Source organism: Berghia stephanieae, chromosome 6 (assembly GCF_034508935.2).
Source record: "Berghia stephanieae isolate SIO BIC M18660-M18661 chromosome 6, UCSD_Bste_1.3, whole genome shotgun sequence".
Lineage (NCBI taxonomy): Eukaryota > Metazoa > Mollusca > Gastropoda > Nudibranchia > Aeolidiidae > Berghia > Berghia stephanieae.
In genome coordinates, this window is record NC_088365.1 from 25,045,512 (window position 1) to 25,063,253 (window position 17,742).

At 37.2% G+C, this 17,742-nt stretch overlaps 2 protein-coding genes across 13 annotated transcripts in view; one reads left to right on the forward strand and one right to left on the reverse strand.

Annotated features, from left to right (window-relative positions):
- LOC144974752 (uncharacterized) overlaps positions 1 to 17,742 on the reverse strand; it is a 357,750-nt gene that overhangs the window by 158,863 nt on the left and 181,145 nt on the right. The window lies entirely within an intron of this gene.
- The window catches only part of LOC144974745 (dedicator of cytokinesis protein 3-like), a 147,461-nt gene that overhangs the window by 70,374 nt on the left and 59,345 nt on the right, over positions 1 to 17,742 (forward strand). For all 12 annotated transcript variants that reach the window (XM_078917967.1, XM_078917958.1, XM_078917961.1 and 9 more), the window contains one exon: positions 508 to 593. In XM_078917967.1, the coding sequence (XP_078774093.1) occupies positions 508 to 593 (86 nt within the window). The remainder of the gene's footprint in view (positions 1 to 507; positions 594 to 17,742) is intronic.

The window sequence follows — 17,742 nt, forward strand, 5'->3', positions numbered from 1 at the left end:
TGTACAGCACCTGTGAGCACTATTTGATGATACTGGTGCTATATCAAATAATAATAATAATAATAATAATAATAATAATAATAATAATAATAATAATAATAATAATAATAATAATAATAATAATAATAATAATAATAATGATGATGATGATGATGGTAGTAAGACATTTACGTTATCAGAACAAAGGAAATAGGGGAGTAAGCTTTGGTTACATGTTTGAATCGTGAGTTTCTATGAGAACGCCGTATGCCTGTATGATAATTCTGTTTGGGGACCTGTTTCTCTCATAAGACATTATTTTTATATTATTCCTATTTTCTATTATTAAATTCTTTGTGCATGTGTGTGTTTTTTTTGTGTGTTTTTTTTTTTTTTGTTATTTCTTTTGTAAAGAACCTCCAATATTGTGATCTAATTTTGCTTGTGTACCCATTTTATTTGCTTCTTATAATATTTTTAAAGCAATCTTTTTTTCTCTTCTTTTTTTTTCAAAAATGTATCCTGTAGCTGGAGGGCAAGATGATTCACGAATTGGACTATCTGATCTTGGAGCATCACGGAGATGCACAGTACAAGGAGTTGTTGGGATCCATGTAAGTACTCTTTCTTCTTCTTGAAGTTAAAAATATTGAATTTTGATATATACTATCCAAATAGTTTATTTCCTCCATGATACTATATGACGTGTTTGCCGTCATCCGGTATTTGTCTCTTTGGTCTTGAAGTTCAAAATATTGAATTTGGATATTTCTATATGACCTGTTTGCTCCATCCGGTATTTGTCTCTTTGGTCTTGAAGTTCAAAATATTGAATTTGGATATTTCTATATGACCTGTTTGCTCCATCCGGTATTTGTCTCTTTGGTCTTGAAGTTCAAAATATTGAATTTGGATATTTCTATATGACCTGTTTGCTCCATCCGGTATTTGTCTCTTTGGTCTTGAAGTTCAAAATATTGAATTTGGATATTTCTATATGACCTGTTTGCTGCATCCGGTATTTGTCTCTTTGGTCTTGAAGTTCAAAATATTGAATTTGGATATTTCTATATGACCTGTTTGCTCCATCCGGGGTGAAGCAGATGACGAAAAAGTGAATAAAACAGTGCTGATGGTTTTCCTCGGATCTGCGGAAATCCGCAATTTTTGAGTCAAGGAATTTCCGCCTTTAAAAAAAATTACATCACCCCCCCCCCCACCCTCAACCTAAACGCATAGCATAAATCAACATCTTAGCTCTATTTGCACCATTAAAGTAGGCAGTGTAATGACCTCCCTTCTTTGCTATCTAGCTCTTGCAGATTTATAGATAGTATGCGCTTGGCTAAGAAGCTCACAACATTGCCATCCGGAAGTATAACGAACCAACACACACAACTATGTGTAACCTTGAACGCTTATAGTCTGGTTAATACAGTGTAGTGAGAATTACGATGGCTACTACGGTCAGGCTATGAGTTTACGAAGGCTTTGGGATAAGATATGATAAGATAAGATGAACCTTTTTATCCACTTCTGTCGCTTATCCAAATTGTAATATAGGTGGATAAATATTTGTTGTTATTGTGGTTGTTGTATTTGTTACTGTCATTGTTGAAGTTTTAATTGTTGTTATTTTTATTGTTGCTTTTGTTGTTAACGATGACGATGATGATGATGATGATTATAATGATGATGATGATGATGGTGGTGATGATGATAGTGATGATGATGATGATGATGATGATGATGATGATGATGATGATGATGATAGTGATTATGATAATGATGATGATGATGTATGATGATGATGATGATGATGATGATGATGATGATGATGATGATGTGATGATGATGATGATGATGATGGATGATGATGATGATGATGATAGTGATGATGATGATGATGATGATGATGATGATGATGATGATGATGATGATGATGATGATGATGATGGAGTACCTATGGCGGCAGCGACGGGTTGTTAAGTTCCCGCCTTGTTTTTTTCTTTTGAAGCGAATGGGGTGATGAACGTGAGTTAAAAAGTCACGGGAACGAAGAACGAGGTTGAATAGAAAACACATGGCTAGGGGTGCTAGGACTCAGCCGTCGTTTACATCCGACTAGGCCGACGTGTACATTAGACCTGCATGTGTGCCGACAATTGTCGGTTTTCCGACAATCACGGTCGTTGCGATCTCCCGGATCACTTATTTTTTTTTTATTGCTAAAGTAATCTGATTGCGAGTGACGTCAATTGTCGGAGTGTCGGCGATCCCCAACTCGACCGGCGGCGAGCAGTCAAGTGCCGACGAATGGGCGTCGGATTGCCGACAATATTGTCGGCACTCTCAAGCGCTCGTTCGGCAATTATCGGGAAACTTCGCTAGTCTCCGATTTGACCGAAACTCTTCACTGTCTGAAAAACGAAAAGTGGGTCGATATAATCGAGCTTGCGCAGTTCGTTAACTTTCGTTTTCATACTTTCGGTACCTATTCCATTCAAGTAACTTTTGTTTTTCAATTGAACGTTGCTACATTTCAATTTTATTCGCTCTATCAATCAACTTTCTGGATTTGTGGTTGTATATTTTACATTGTTTTTTTGTTATCATGCCTGAACAATTCTTTGACCGTTCGTCGGATCTCAAGTCAGTTGAGAATGGTATTGAAATCTATTCAAATGGGATCTGGAAGAGAAAGACTGCACCGATGATTTTCTCTCGGAGTACGTGAGAAAGCCAGCACAGCCGGGTGCTGCTTTTTTTTTTTTTTTTTTTTTTTTTTTTTTTTTGCCAGTGGATTAAAGTCTAATGATTGGGATGGTTATTGCTCTTTAGAGATAAGATCAATTATTCCGGTTAAAAACTACTGTGGGGGGTCCGATTACGGTGGCAAAGGAAAATCATTCATGTCATAAAGAGGAGGCATTCTCAAAGTGAAAGTGAGTAACACTACTAACACAAGTACAGAGAAAAAAACCCAACTCAGTTGTTGCAGCTGTTTTCACTGCTGAGACAGAGACTCGTCCTCTCTCCAAGCTTCACAAGGAACTCACTCAACCCTAGCCCTAACTGAAACTGATTCCAGTCTGTAGGTAGACAGGTGCCGATTAGCCATTGGACAAGTGAAGCGCAAGTTTTGGTTAAAATTTGAATAACACAATTTCACATAATCACTGTTGCATTATTTTTCACAGTATATGAACGGCTCTGGTATCATTTTAAAGGGCAGAGATCAAGATTTCTTTTGATGTGATAGAAATCAATATTGACATATTGTATCAAAAATTATAATTTGATAAAAATAACGTAATTTTAAAACTTTTGAAATCTTTTTCAAAATTGAGATAGCAAAAAAATAAAAGAGAAGGCATCTAGATAATTCATTTGTCTATGTCTATATCAAATTTCATAAAGATTGAAGACAGTGCAGTATGTTTAATGTTGACCACAAGTGACCAACCCTCTTTTTCTATGCTAAAATCCCGTTTTAATCAGTAGTCACCTTATCGAGAGGCTGTCCAGTGGGGGAATTCTCAATCAATTTTGAGCTTTTTGTAAGAGTAAATTTAGAGTAAAATCATCATAACTTTGGAACCGTGTATCCTAAATCCAAAAGTAAGGTATCTTATTAAATGTTTTTTAAAGGCCTATCTGTCTATGTAAAAAAATAATTATAAATTTTTATTTTTGAAAAAATATCAAACTACCACTCTACCTCCATGCTGTCCCTTCTCCCTATAAATTTTTGTTACTTTTTAACATTTTAAAATAAATATATTCTGTAGGACAATCCAAAAGAAAATGTATATGACTAAGTACTGAGTTACAAAATAAAAGATCCGGTAATGCGATATGTGTGAAAAAGTTCAGACAATTTGGTCAGGACTCACATGCAGGTCTAGTACATATATATGCAGGTCTGACATCCGAACGCAATTATGGTTCTAGTTTAATATTGTTATGTTGTAATGGACAATATTTTGCGTCATTTTTGTTTTTTGTTTTAAGATTTTCATTACAACAATGAGCCCATAATGAATTTGGTCGTCAGACCTGCGAATAGGTGCACGTCGGTCTAGGTTTATAATACTCGAGTATTGTTTTTTTTTTAAATTTTTTCTTCAAAGTGTTTTTTTCCTCATGATGTATAAAAGTAAATAAATAACAATAGCTTAAAGAAGAAGAAGAAGAAGAAGAAGAAGAAGAAGAAGAAGAAGAAGAAGAAGAAGAAGAAGAAGAAGAAGAAGAAGAAGAAGAAGAAGAAGAAAATACCAAACAGAACGTTTCGGACTCAAAACCCTTCTTCAGCCAACAACAAAATCAGTTGAAAACGTTAATGCGTTTTTGTTTTTGTTGGGTTTTTTTAAAACTACAAAACACACGCAGACTGGAGAAGGATAAATTAAAGCGTTGGGTTGAAAGTAGCAGTTTGTATTTTTGTTAATTTCGCATAAGGGTGAGAAAGAGGAAGACTCGGTCGGTGGAGGCGTGGGTATTGGTCTAGGATCATTTAAGGAGGGGGGGGGGGGGGGGGGATAGAGGGGTAAATGTTTTGTTTTGACACAAAACACAGTGTCGGAATTGGAGATGCGGAGAGTACGGAATACATTAAATGTGTGATTGGCGGTTGGTAGGTATAATCTCTCTTGTTCGTATTTTTGTTAAACTTTCATTTTTGTTGATGGATGTCATCATGGATGGACACGGAAGGAGGGGGGATTGAAGGGTGGCGATATGAGAGAGAGAGAGAGAGAGAGAGAGAGAGAGAGAGAGAGAGAGAGAGAGAGAGAGAGAGAGAGAGAGAGAGAGAGAGAGAGAGAGAAAAAAAAGAGAGAGAGAGAGAGAGAAAAGAGAGAGAGAAAAAAAAAGAGAGAGAGAGAGAGAGAGAGAGAGAGAGAGATAAGAGAGAGAAACAATGTTTTAAATTACTAAAACTTAGAGAGAGTGTGTGTGTGTGCGCGCACGTGTGTGTGTATGAGCGAGTGTGCGCGTGTGTGAGAGAGAGTGTGCGTGTGTTGGGGGGGGGGGGGTAGCTGGCGCGCGCGCGCGTGTGTGTGTGTGTGTGTGTGTGTGTGAGAGAGAGAGAGAGAGAGAGAGAGAGAGAGAGAGAGAGAGAGAGAGAGAGAGAGAGAGAGAGAGAGAGCTTCCAATATAATAACACATACATTACTAAACTACACATAATAGGTCCGTCCTATATATTATATTATTTTTTAAAAGCTGGCACGCTGTCAATAACACTTTCTCTAAACCGTTCAGTTTGTGTTTATCTCAGCCGTCCATTTCCGTCTCTGCGACCGGAAGTTAAATATCGCCCAAGGCCGTTGGCCTCACATCAGCAGCCCCGCATTCATGGCATTCTTCAAGAGAGGCTGTTTATTGTTTACTTCGTGAAAAACTTTAATAACGAAAGAGTGAAAATGGAGAGGCTTCGTATAGGAACGATACAGACAATGGACGTTTCGGGTACAAGCCCTTCGTCAGCATAACATTACATACACTTTTTATTTGTTTTCCACGTTTGTGTATTGTTGTGCTGACGAAGGGTTTGTACCCGAAACGTCCATTGTCTGTATCGTTCCCATACGAAACCTCTCCATTTTTCACTCTTTCGTTAGTATTTTCACGATCACAGGCTTCAGGCAGCCCCTGCCGTCTTCTGAGCGGCGCGTAGTTGAGTTTTTGGCAAAGGCTCTTCACTCGCATTCTCTCACTGTACTCGGGTATAAAAATGAGTATCCGGCCGTTAACAGCATTGTCTCTGTCTAAAAAAATGTAATATCGTCTAACAGGAGTCGTGTCTTTTCCTACATGTTACATGTTGCTGTTGGTCAGGGACGCTTTGCAAAGCGCTTAGAGCACGTTTAGTGGATATTGCGCTATATAAAAGTTCATGGTTTTTTTTTTTTTTCGCATTTTACCAAGCAGGCATAATACCGTTCTCGTGCGAATAAGTTAACTCTCCTCCTACTCTGGAAAAACACGTATTTCAAAATTTGACCAGAAAACTCGTCCTTCAAATATCGATCGATTTTAATGATCCTCGTCTTGGTGAAAACGTTCAAACCTTGAGTCATGAAGTCTCAGGTCTGAGATATTTTTTTTTTTTGATATGATAAGGGTCATTTAAATCGATCGATATTTGAAGGACGAGTTCTCTGGCCAAATTTTTAGATCTATGTCTTTTTTATTTATTTATTTTTTTCCTGGAGTACGGCATGGCAAGAAACAGATTAATCTGTAGACTGAAATTATCAACCGAAAACACGACGTAACTTACGCCATGACTGAGGACCAAGTAGTTAGACCGTCTTTTCCAAAAGCTTTATGTCATTTTACCGTGTGTAAACGTCACGTGTTCATTGACTCTTTGAGCTTAGAGCACTTTTAGTGGATATTGCGCTATATAAAAACTTTTTAAAAAATATTTTTTTTTAGCATTTCCCCAAGCAGACATAATTCTGATGCGAACCCGTTAACTGCCGCACACTGGGAAGACACGTATTTCAAAATTAATTTGGCAAAAACTCTCAAACCGGGGACTAAGGAAGACTTCGTGAAGTCCCAGGTTTGAGATTTATTTTTTGTTGTTGTTGACCATGATGAGGGTCGTTTAAATCGATCGTTATTTGAAGGACGAATTTTCTGGCGAAATTTTTATATCCATGCGTAACTTACGCCATGACCGAGGACCAAGTTAGACGTAGCATCGTTAAGTTATAACCTGACACTGACCAAAAAATGACGTCAAAACGCCAGTCTTTTGCCCCAAAATAAAACAAATCGTGAGTTGTATTCAGTAGTTCAACCAATGAAATAACTTGTTTCCTTGAGCTCTACTAACGACAACTCAATAGACGCTACACAAACCTAAAAAATGACGTCAAACTGCCAGTCCTAGAGGGTTCTAGTGTCAGGCTATTGATAGTTCGAAGATGACGTCACTCACGTCTTTGTTGTTGATTTTGCAATCCGCGTTTAAGAGTAATTCTCACTAAACTGTAATAACCAGACTATAAACGATCATGGTTTCACACATTTTTGTGTGTTGGCCAGTTATACTTCCGGATGGCAATGTTGTGAACTTATTAGCCAAGTGCATACTATCTATATGTTAACGATGGCTACGGTAAGACCGTATAATATTGTCTTTTCCAAGAGTTTTATGTCATTTAATCGTGTGGAAACGTCACGTGTTCATTGACTCTTCCAGTGATGCGTCCGTTCCATGATCTTGGACATTTCGTGGCGTAGGTTAGATTGGGTTTGTTTGTTTTTTCCAAGAAGGGTCGGGTGTGATTGGGGTGGGGGGTGGGGTGGGGGAGGTGGATGGAGAGAAAGAGAGAGAGAGAGAGAGAGAGAGAGAGAGAGAGAGAGAGAGAGAGAGAGAGAGAGAGAGAGAGAGAGTGTGTTATGTGTTTGTGTGTGTCGTGTGTTGTGTGTGGACGCCTTGTTTGTGTGTGTTCTTTTGATCGCCTCTTGGGATTTCATTTTAAAAAATAACACTGTAAAGATAAAAAAAAAAAAAAAAGCTAGCAATTTGCCAGGTTATTGTAATCATATTTTTCCAATTGATAACACTAAAGGCTTTTTCATTGGTCGTGCGAGCTACGCACGACGCTCACACCAACGCACGTGTAAAATTAGAATAACACTTGCACGCGACACCGACCCTCGCATCACCCACCCACCCACCAACCAACCACCTGTCGCAGTAACCAACAACAATGACCACAAGTGACCCCATCCGCATCAAAGGTCAACTTCGCCACGTGCCCACGCGCACTTTATTTGATGCGGACACGCTCCACTGAATCTTTTTATCAAATTATTATAATTCCATTCCACTCATTATTCATGAGTTCATAGCGTCAGATCTAACGGTTTTCACATAAAACAGACTGACCACTCCCCCCCCCCTTCCCCCTCCCTTCCCCAAAACAAATTAAAACAAAACAACTCCATAAAAAAAAAAAAATAAAAAAAATTTAAAAAACCCAAAACCCAACAAGAACAAAAACTTGATCTTTTATAGACCGATTGAAATTGACGCCATTCAGCTCTTTGTTATTATTTTTTTTTAAACAGCCATTTGAATTTTCAGTTTTCACTAAATTCTCTCAATCAGACAACAGATAGAACGAAGTTGACGTCACTCAGATCTTATGTTTAAAGTTTGACATGAGAAAGTCACCACATTATTGTATAAACTCTGCAGTGATGGGCAATCCGCCTTTTGCAGATAAAGACGCTGAATTTTAACTTGAACAATAGAAAGCAACCCCCAAGTGTCATGTCTGAGGTGAAATATTTGATTTCTATCACCCGGTTCATCCCGGCATAATACCGTTTGCAAACGATTGCTCACATATTTGCATGGTTTAAAAAAAAAAAATTCAAAATAAATGATAATAATAATAATAATAATAATAATAATAACAATAATAATAATAATAATAATAATAATAATAATAATGATAATAATAATAATAATAATGATAATAATAATAATAATGATAATAATAATGATAAAAATAATAATAATAATAATAAATAATAAAAATAATAATAATAATAATAATAATAATAATAATAATAATAATAATAATATAATCATCATCATCATCATCATCATCATCATCATCATCATCATCATCATCATCATCATCATCATCATCATCATCATCATCATCATCAACCACAACAACAACCACAACACCCTCTAATTAGAACAACAATAAAAACAGCAACGAAAAAACAAAAAAAACAAACAAAACAAAAACGATATTAACAACAACAATTGAAATAACAAAAACGTTATCATCAACAACAACAAATAACAATCACAACAACAGCAATCACAACAACAAAAACAACAATCACAACAACAACAATGTGGCGGGTTGTGTGTTAATTTGTGGGATCGAGTCCAACCGATAGCTCAATGGTCTGGATTCGAACTAGTATGTGCGCTATGGCTCTCGTTACCAGCTGCACCACTCAACCTATATCACAAACGGCTCAGGTTTAATCTAGGGGTGATTAAGAATTGCCTTAGGGTCCCTTATAACTTAATTGTATTCATAACAAGTGAGTCAAGACAATAGTAACGCCCAAATGCAATAATAACAATTCTATACATAAAGTTTAATTAAATTGTTACAGGAAAAGATAGAAAGAATAAGTATTTATTTAATATCAGGAAGAATAGCTCTAATTGAGTGGATCTAATCTATTATATATTTATTTGTTACTTTGATATAATCATATGTGTCTGTGGAAAATACATTTGAAAATGGTATAAGCCCGTTTGGCTTATCTTTATCCCGCCGGCTTGCTTGACTGAGGCAAATGTATCAGCTTGTTCCAGGGTTGGCGCCTGCTTTGCAGAGTTTTCTGGACATCACAACAGTGTGTTGTAGTTAGGCTGACATCAGGGGTTTACCGCTGTTCGAGGACTGGGATGCAGGGATTCGGCACAACTGGGTGCTCCAAGGACAAGGAAAAGGACCAGGAAAATGGCCAGGACCTCCAGCCGAGATAGACAAACTTTTACAAGTTTGAAATTGGAGAGATAGCTCTTTTCTTTTGGGCTTCTTAGCGTGTGTGTGATTAGATTCAGATATGAATTTGGTTTTGTGAAACGAAAATAGCCAATCAGAAGAATTTCCTGTTTTAGATAGCCAATGATATCCAGATGCGTTGGTAAGAAAGAATAACGGATAATTACCGGAAAGCTAGACCTTAATTGTAATTTTAGCTACTCTTGAACGAGACAAGGACCTCAGGGCATATGCACGATGGCGACTTGTTTGGAAAAGGTAATTAGCAGGAGGCATGAATACAATGGGCAGACAATTTGAACAGGTAAATAAGCCTTAAGCTGAAAGTGAGTGTTCCGTTATACAATGGAAATGTTTCCCCACCTAACGACCAAAATTTCCGTTAGAAAGATTTGGGGCTTTATTGGAGAAAGGCTGTCCATGTTTGAGTATTTTTAATGGAGGTGTTGATCAAATATATGTCTCGTCCACTAGGTTTGAAGTGGTTTTAAAAGAGACGATGACGAATGATAAAGAAATCACGCAGTGAGAGAAAATCGCTCGTCACAAACAACAACAACGACAACAACAACAATCATAGCAACAACAACAACGACAACAACAACAACAACAATCATCACAACAACAACGACGCCACCACCACCAAGAACAACAACGACAACAACAATCATAACAACAACATCAGCAACACACAAGATATCGCCTGATATGCTAACGAACCGATCCTAGTTGACCTGCTCTTAATTAGATTCGATAATCTTCCAGTTTTCCTGACCCAGCATCGATCGAAAGGCGTTGACGTCACAACAGTTTGTTGTTCTTTTACGACAGTCAGAGAGGTCGATCAGTTCTCCAGTAAAAAAAAACAAAAAAAAAAAAAACAAAGAAAAAAACAACAAACCCCCCCCCAAAAAAAAAAAAAAAAAAAAAAAAAAACACCAAAAAAACAAACAAAAACAAATAAAAAAAAACAAAACAAAAAAAACAAACAAAGAAAAAAAGGAAATAAAAAAAAAGTTGGACAGTGAAGTCGTGACGTCACACCTTCTACTCTTCCGGTTCCTTGGACGTGTTCATGTTTATGAATGGGTTACATAATCAAAAGGTGTCATATGACTATAATAATATTATTGTTTTGGTAGGAGGATGTTAAAGGCAGATTCTTATGATTACACGCCGTAAAAGAGCGAGGATTTCTTGATCTTTATTGACGATCAGCATATTATTTCCACTCCTCCGGAAGACTCAAGTTCTTTTTTCTATCTTTCTAACTTTGAAAAAAAATCTATATCTTAAAGTAGTCAGGAAGGTACCTAGTCCGCGCATGACGATGATGATGATGATGATGATGATGATGATGATGATGATGATGATGATGATGATGATGATGATGATGATGATGATGATAGATCTGGCCTTGTCACGGTCTGGTTCGTTTCGGTACTTTTCGTCTGTGATTTGAATTATAGTTTTCTTCCATCCCCCTTTATATTTTGTTTTTAGTTCTTCTTCACGCTCATTTTGCTATCCGTTCAGCCTTGACACGAAATCTCCACATGCCGGTCGCTCTCGTTAAACTCGTTTCCATGGTAACGTCGACATAGTTATTATTTATTGTTGTTATAAATATAAATTATGGTCATTGCCGCCCGTAGTGTTTTTCTTGAAGCTCCAACGTTTAAAGTTTGCCTTTCTTCCCTGATCATTCACTCTCTCCTTACCAGCCATTTTTAGAGTTTCCCCGAAAACTTCCCATCCACCTAACAGAAAAATGTAATTAAGAAAACAAATTGAAACAAGTACATTCTATACATGATATTGTTCATCAAAATAAGCTGTACAACCCAGTGTCATGATCTTATAGCTATAATAATAATTTTTTAAAATCTTGAAATTTTGTGATTTACAGAAGAAATCAGATTGGTAAAATTGTTGGTTGCATCGTAACGAATGTGACGATTTTCCTATGGTTGGTAAGGAGGGGATTAATAATGACGATATTATATAGGAAAAAGACCTTTTTATGTGGCCTATTATTACAAGTAAACATACGGTCTTTTTCCTTAAGACGGCAGAATAGGGCAGAGATAAGTCGTGACGTCACACCTTCTACTTTTCCGGTTCCAAGACCATTGGAAGTGTGTATGTAACCAGTCCTTCGGAGGACTAATACTAAATAGGTTTCGTATTGAATCATAAGGTGGCATGACTATTTTAATAACAGGATGTATAGGCATTATAGTTTTTTTTTTTGCCTCTGTCTTTCGTAACCGACGTATTTTCCTTCCGAATCAAAGCACACTCAATCTAAAAATAGCTGCTATCTTGTCGACGCTATGACGTATATTATATCCTCGTAACTAGTCTCAGGCTAAAACTTTAACTCCTTCCTCAGCAAATGACTAAAGCTTGGCCAAACTTAGTCCGAAGGTGCCGTGATTTTAGTCCCGGACTTACTTAGTCAGCTCACATGAAATCCGATTTTTTCAAAGTTCTTGACTAGTCAGAGATAGTCAGAGACTAAGCGCTAGTCCCCGTTCATGAAAACGGACCCAGATTACCACGGTAATAATATTTTGATGCTATATTGACAGTTTTTGTGTATAGTCTTCATTATTCGCCTCAGAGAAATTGAGAAAAACGACTTTTTTTTCTTCTCTATAGATAGTATGCGCTTGGCTAAGAGGCTCACAACATTTCCACCCGGAAGTATAACGGACCAACACACAAAACAATGTGTAACTTTGAACACTTAATAGTCTGGTTAATACAGTTTAGTGAGAATTACTCATACACGCGGATGACAAAAAGCAATAACAAAGATCTGAGTGACGTCAACTTCATACTTACTATCTATAGTTTTTCAAGATATCTTAGTGTTTTGTGGTGAATGTTAAGAAAACGAAGTTTTGCAGAGCTGCCAACTTTAAATTTCAAAAATTCGTAGTTTCCTAGGGGGAAAAGAATAAGTCACTTTAAACATCTTTAGACTTAAATAATTTGTTCTTGGTATGATTAAAAATGCCCCCAAAGTTCTGAATATATGATCTAAGGAATTAAACTTTCCTTTCAATAAGATTTATTGAGTCAAAGAAGCGAATGTTTTTCTTTAGTTGGAGCCAAAAATTCGTATTTCTACGAAATGTTCGTAGTACGAGGCAGGTCTGGTTTTGGCATTTTCTCATTGACTAAATATAACTAGAGCTTTTATATAGCGCAATATCCACTAAGCTCAAAGCGCTTTACAAATTGCCCATGACCAACAGCAACACGTAACAAGTAGAACGAGACATGATATGACATGACACCTGTTAGGCGATATTATAATTTTTTTTCTGACAGAGACAACGCTGTTAATCGCCAGGTACTCATTTTACACATGAGTACGGTGAGAGAATGTGAGTAAAGAAAGAGCCTTTTTCCAAGGACTCAGCGAGGCTCGAACTCAGGACCTTCCGATCCGAAAGCGAGTGTCATACCACTAGACCACATAGCCGCATTTATCTTAGTATGTTGTAGTGAATGTTAAGAAAACGAACTTTCTCATTGACTACAAAGGGGAGCAAATAAAATTGTGTAAAATTCTTGTCGGCAACAGGAATATGTAAATGATCTAATATGTCAACTGAAAAGGGAGGTAACAACAAGACGCCGCTTTAAGAATGGATGAAAGAGAAGAAGAGCTTTTTGAAAAAGGTCAAATTTTATTCATTCCGAGACCGGAAACGGCCCGCGTGCCACCCACCCAAACTTAATTTTGCCTGTTTGGTGTTTTAGTGCCAAATTAAAAAATCTTGGCGTTTTTATAATTAAACATTTTTTTTTTTTTAAAATGCCGTTTAGAAATTAAAAAAAAAAAAATTAGTTTGGCATTTTGCTCTTCTTTTCTTTTCTTCTTCTCATTTTTCATTTTATTAAAAAATACTTACTGTCATCTTTTTAACAAATAAATATACTGCATATTTTACCCCTAAACAAGCAAATCAAGAAATATTTTTATGACTGTGATAAAAACCATGAATCTTAAATTCACTTTTGTGTGTGCATTATAGCAGGAAAAAAAATGCTCAGGAAAAACACTTTGGCATTTTTTTTTCATATCATTTGGCATTTTTTAGATATTCGACATTTTGAGCATTTTAAGCAAAAAGAATCTGGCAACTGTAGGAAAATGTCTTTTATTTCAATGTCACGTTGAATGAGAAGAAACAGGATGGTGAAATGGTTTGCTTTGATCGGACCAGACAGATAATGGCTAATGATAACAATCACGAGGATACCGAATTATCACCAAGGTTTATAAATGTAAAGTAAGGCATGGGTATACGGGTATACTGTTTGCCGAAAACATTTCCATCCATTCCATCCATTCGTCCATTCGTCTGTCCGTCCGTCCAGCCGTCCATTCGTCCACACATTCATCCGTCCGTCCGTCCACACATCCATCCGTCCCTCCGTCCATCCATTCATCCGTCCGGCCATCCATCCGTCCATCCATTCATCCCTCCGTCCGTCCATCCATCTATCTGTCCGTCCATCTATCTGTCCATCCATCCGTGCGTCCATCCGTCCATCCATCCGTCCGTCCATCCGTCTATCCATCCATCCCTCCGTCCTAGCTTTTAACCAATTTTTTACATTGTTTGATAGTAGTGTCTATAGATATAACAAAATTGGCGTCACTCAACTCTTTGTTATTGTTTTAAGGCAGCCATTTTGATATATATATATATATATATAATATATATATATATATATATATATATATATATATATATATATATATATATTTAGAGAGAGAGAGAGAGAGAGAGAGAGAGAGAGAGAGAGAGAGAGAGAAGTGTGTGGGGTGTGTGTGTGTGAGAGAATGAGAGAGTATGTGTGTGTGTTTGTGCATGTGTGTGTGTCTGTGTTTGAGAGAGAGGGAGAGAGAGAGAGAGAGAGAGAGAGAGAGAGAGAGAGAGAGAGAGAGAGAGAGAGAGAGAGAGAGAGAATGAAAGTGTGTGTGTGTGTGTGTGAGAGAGGGAGAGAGAATGAGAGAGTATGTGTGTGTGTTTGTGCATGTGTGTGTGTCTGTGTTTGAGAGAGAGGGAGAGAGAGAGAGAGAGAGAGAGAGAGAGGGGGGGGGAGGGTGATAGAAAGAGGAGGGGGTAGTGAGAGAGAGAGAGAGAGAGAGAGAGAGAGAGAGAGAGAGAGAGAGAGAGAGAGAGAGGAAGAATAAGAGAATGAGGGAGTGTGCGTGTATGTGTGCGTGTGTGGGTGGGTGTGTGTGTGTGTGTGAGAGAGAGAGAGAGAGAGAGAGAGAGAGAGAGAGAGAGAGAGAGAGAGAGAGAGCAGTCTAAGGCAGATAGCAGAGAAGCATTAAGCAGATTAAGGTTGAGGTGAAAATTTGCCGAAATTGAACTTAAAAGGATTTTAAGTCGCACTTGCCGCTTCATGCCGTACTCTGGAAAAACTCATATTTAAAAATTTGGCCAGAAAAGTCGTCCTTCGAATATCGATCGATTTTAATGACCCTCATCTTGGCAAAAACTCTCAACCCTGGGACTTAAAGAAGACTTCGCGAAGTCCCAGCTTTAAGAGTTTTTGCTAAGATGAGGGGTCATTTAAATTGATCGATATTTTGAAGGACGAGTTTTCTGGCCTAATTTTTAAATATGTGTATTTTTTTTCCAGAGTACGGCAGGTTCGAGGTGTGACTGGAAATCATTGTGTCTGTTTTCTCCTCTCTTTCTCCGCTCTTTTGCACTTCATCCTCTTTGCACCCTTAAGTACCCTCTCCCCACCCCTCCTCCCCCCTTCCACCACTATACCCCCACACACTGATAATAATATTCATATGAACGTGCTTATGTGGCGGGTGAGCGAGTGTGTAGCTTTGTGAGTGAGTAGATTTTCAAGGGGTTGACGGATATAATTATTGTTGTATCCACATTTAGTTATGGTGTGAAGAAGATAAGATTTGACACTGTGCAGAAACTGTACTTTGAAAAAAAATATCTTTATTGATGCTGTGCGTATAGTCAAAATACTCACAACTTCTGCCAGCCTGATATAACGTTCCGATAACATAATGTACGTATATGTAACCTTGAACGTTTATAGCCTGATTGATATAATTAATTTAGTGAGAACCAATCATTTAAAAAAATGTCTGTCTAAAAACAATAACAGAGAGCTGAGTGACGTCAATTTCGTTCATTCTATAATGTTTGTTGTTGTTATTAATATTATTATTATTATTAATTTTATTATTATTATCATCATCATCATCATCATCATCATCATCATCATCATCATCATCATCATCATCATCATCATCATCATTATTATTATTATTATTATTATTATTATTATTGTTGTTGTTGTTGTTGTTGTTGTTGTTGTTGTCGTTGTTGCTGTTATTGTTGTTGTTGTTGTTGTTGTTGTTATTATTATTATTATTTCTTATCAAATTGATCTGAAACTGTCTTGTCAAAAAGCGTCAACCCCGAGGCTTCTTTGACTTCTCATGTTTGAAATTTCATGAGAAGTGGAACACTATTTTCATCGTTTTATATTAAGTAATTAAAAAAAAAAATTAAAGTTTGGCACAATGGTGATCAGTGAGGAAACTTTGTGAACTGCTGTAGATAGAATGAGGTTGACGTCACTCGGGTCTTTGTTTTTTTGATTTCCGCGTTCATGAGTACTTCTCACTAAACTGTATTAACCAGACTATAAACGTTTAAGGTTACACATAGTTTTGTGTGTTGGTCCGTTATACTTCCGGATGGCAATATTGTGAGCTTCTTAGCCAAGCGCATACTATCTATAGAAGGAACGAAATTGACGTCACTCAGCCTTTTGTTATTGTTTTCATACAGGCATTTCAATGTTCAGTTCTCACTAAATTCTATCAATCAGACTATAAACATTTAAGTTAAGGTTACACAATATATGTTTGTGTGTTAGTACGTTATATCCGGCTAGTGGATGTTGTGAGTATTTTACCTAAACACGAAATTTTCGTCACTCAGCCTTTTGTTTTTTTGTTGTTGTTTTTTTAATCTCTTAGACATTTTAATGATTAGTTCTCACTAAATCGAATCAATCAGATTATAAAACGTTTAATCAAGGTTACACAGTTTCGTGTGTTGGTAAGTTACATTCGGCTTGCGGATGTTGTGAGTAGTCTACCTACAATGCGTATCTCCCGTTATTACTTTTCATTCATTCCCCATTCGTGCGTCGTTCATGCGTGGATTGAGGGAGGGGCTGGCGGTGGCAGGTTTTTGTGATTATAATTTTGGATTTTGCTACTGCGGTGACTGCAACGTGCCGCGCGCGCGCTCGCGGATAAGTTCTCTTGTGTTTGGTGGCTGACAGTTGAGCGCGGTGGCGTGGAAGGCGACGCGGAGGAAATAATATGATTATATTATTACTCTTTAATCAGAACGCGAGTAAAATATTTCATTTCTAGTCTACAGATGGTAGCATTCGCATTTCCTACTAAATTATTATTCACGCCACTGTTGTATGTATAACAAACACCATGCATAGGCATCATAACATTGTGATGATAATAGAGAACGGTAGGGGCTGCTGAAGCCTCCCGTGATAGTGAAAATACTAACGAAAGAGTAAAAATGGAAAGGATTTGTATGGGAACAATACAGACAGTGGACGTTTCGGATACAAACCCTTCGTCAGCACAACAATGTACAAATAAACGTGGAAAACAAATAGAATGCAAAATAACTTGTATCGTCTGAACCCAATGGTGCTTCGAGCTGGCGATACAAGTTATTTTGCATTTTATTTTATTTGTTTTCCACTTTAATTTATTGTTCATTGTTGTGCTGACGAATGGTTTGTACCCGAAACGTCCATTGTCTGTATTGTTCCCATACGAAGCCTCTCCATTTTCACCATTTCGTTAATGATAATAGAGTAGTAATAAAAAATTATACCAACGCTGGTCCTGCTACCATTTTTTGTGTGATACGCAACAGGTTGTTTTATATAATATTATTGTATTCTCAACGAGGTCGTGATGTGTGTTGTTGTGTTTCATTAATTTTTAAGGAAAAGTGAAATTAATTCAATGCTTTTCCTGTTGGATTGCGTTTCCTTGTGGTGTTGACGGTGTGGTGATTACAGCCATAGGAGGCTTCTTTCTAATCGGATTTGCTGGAAGAACTGTGTCGTGATT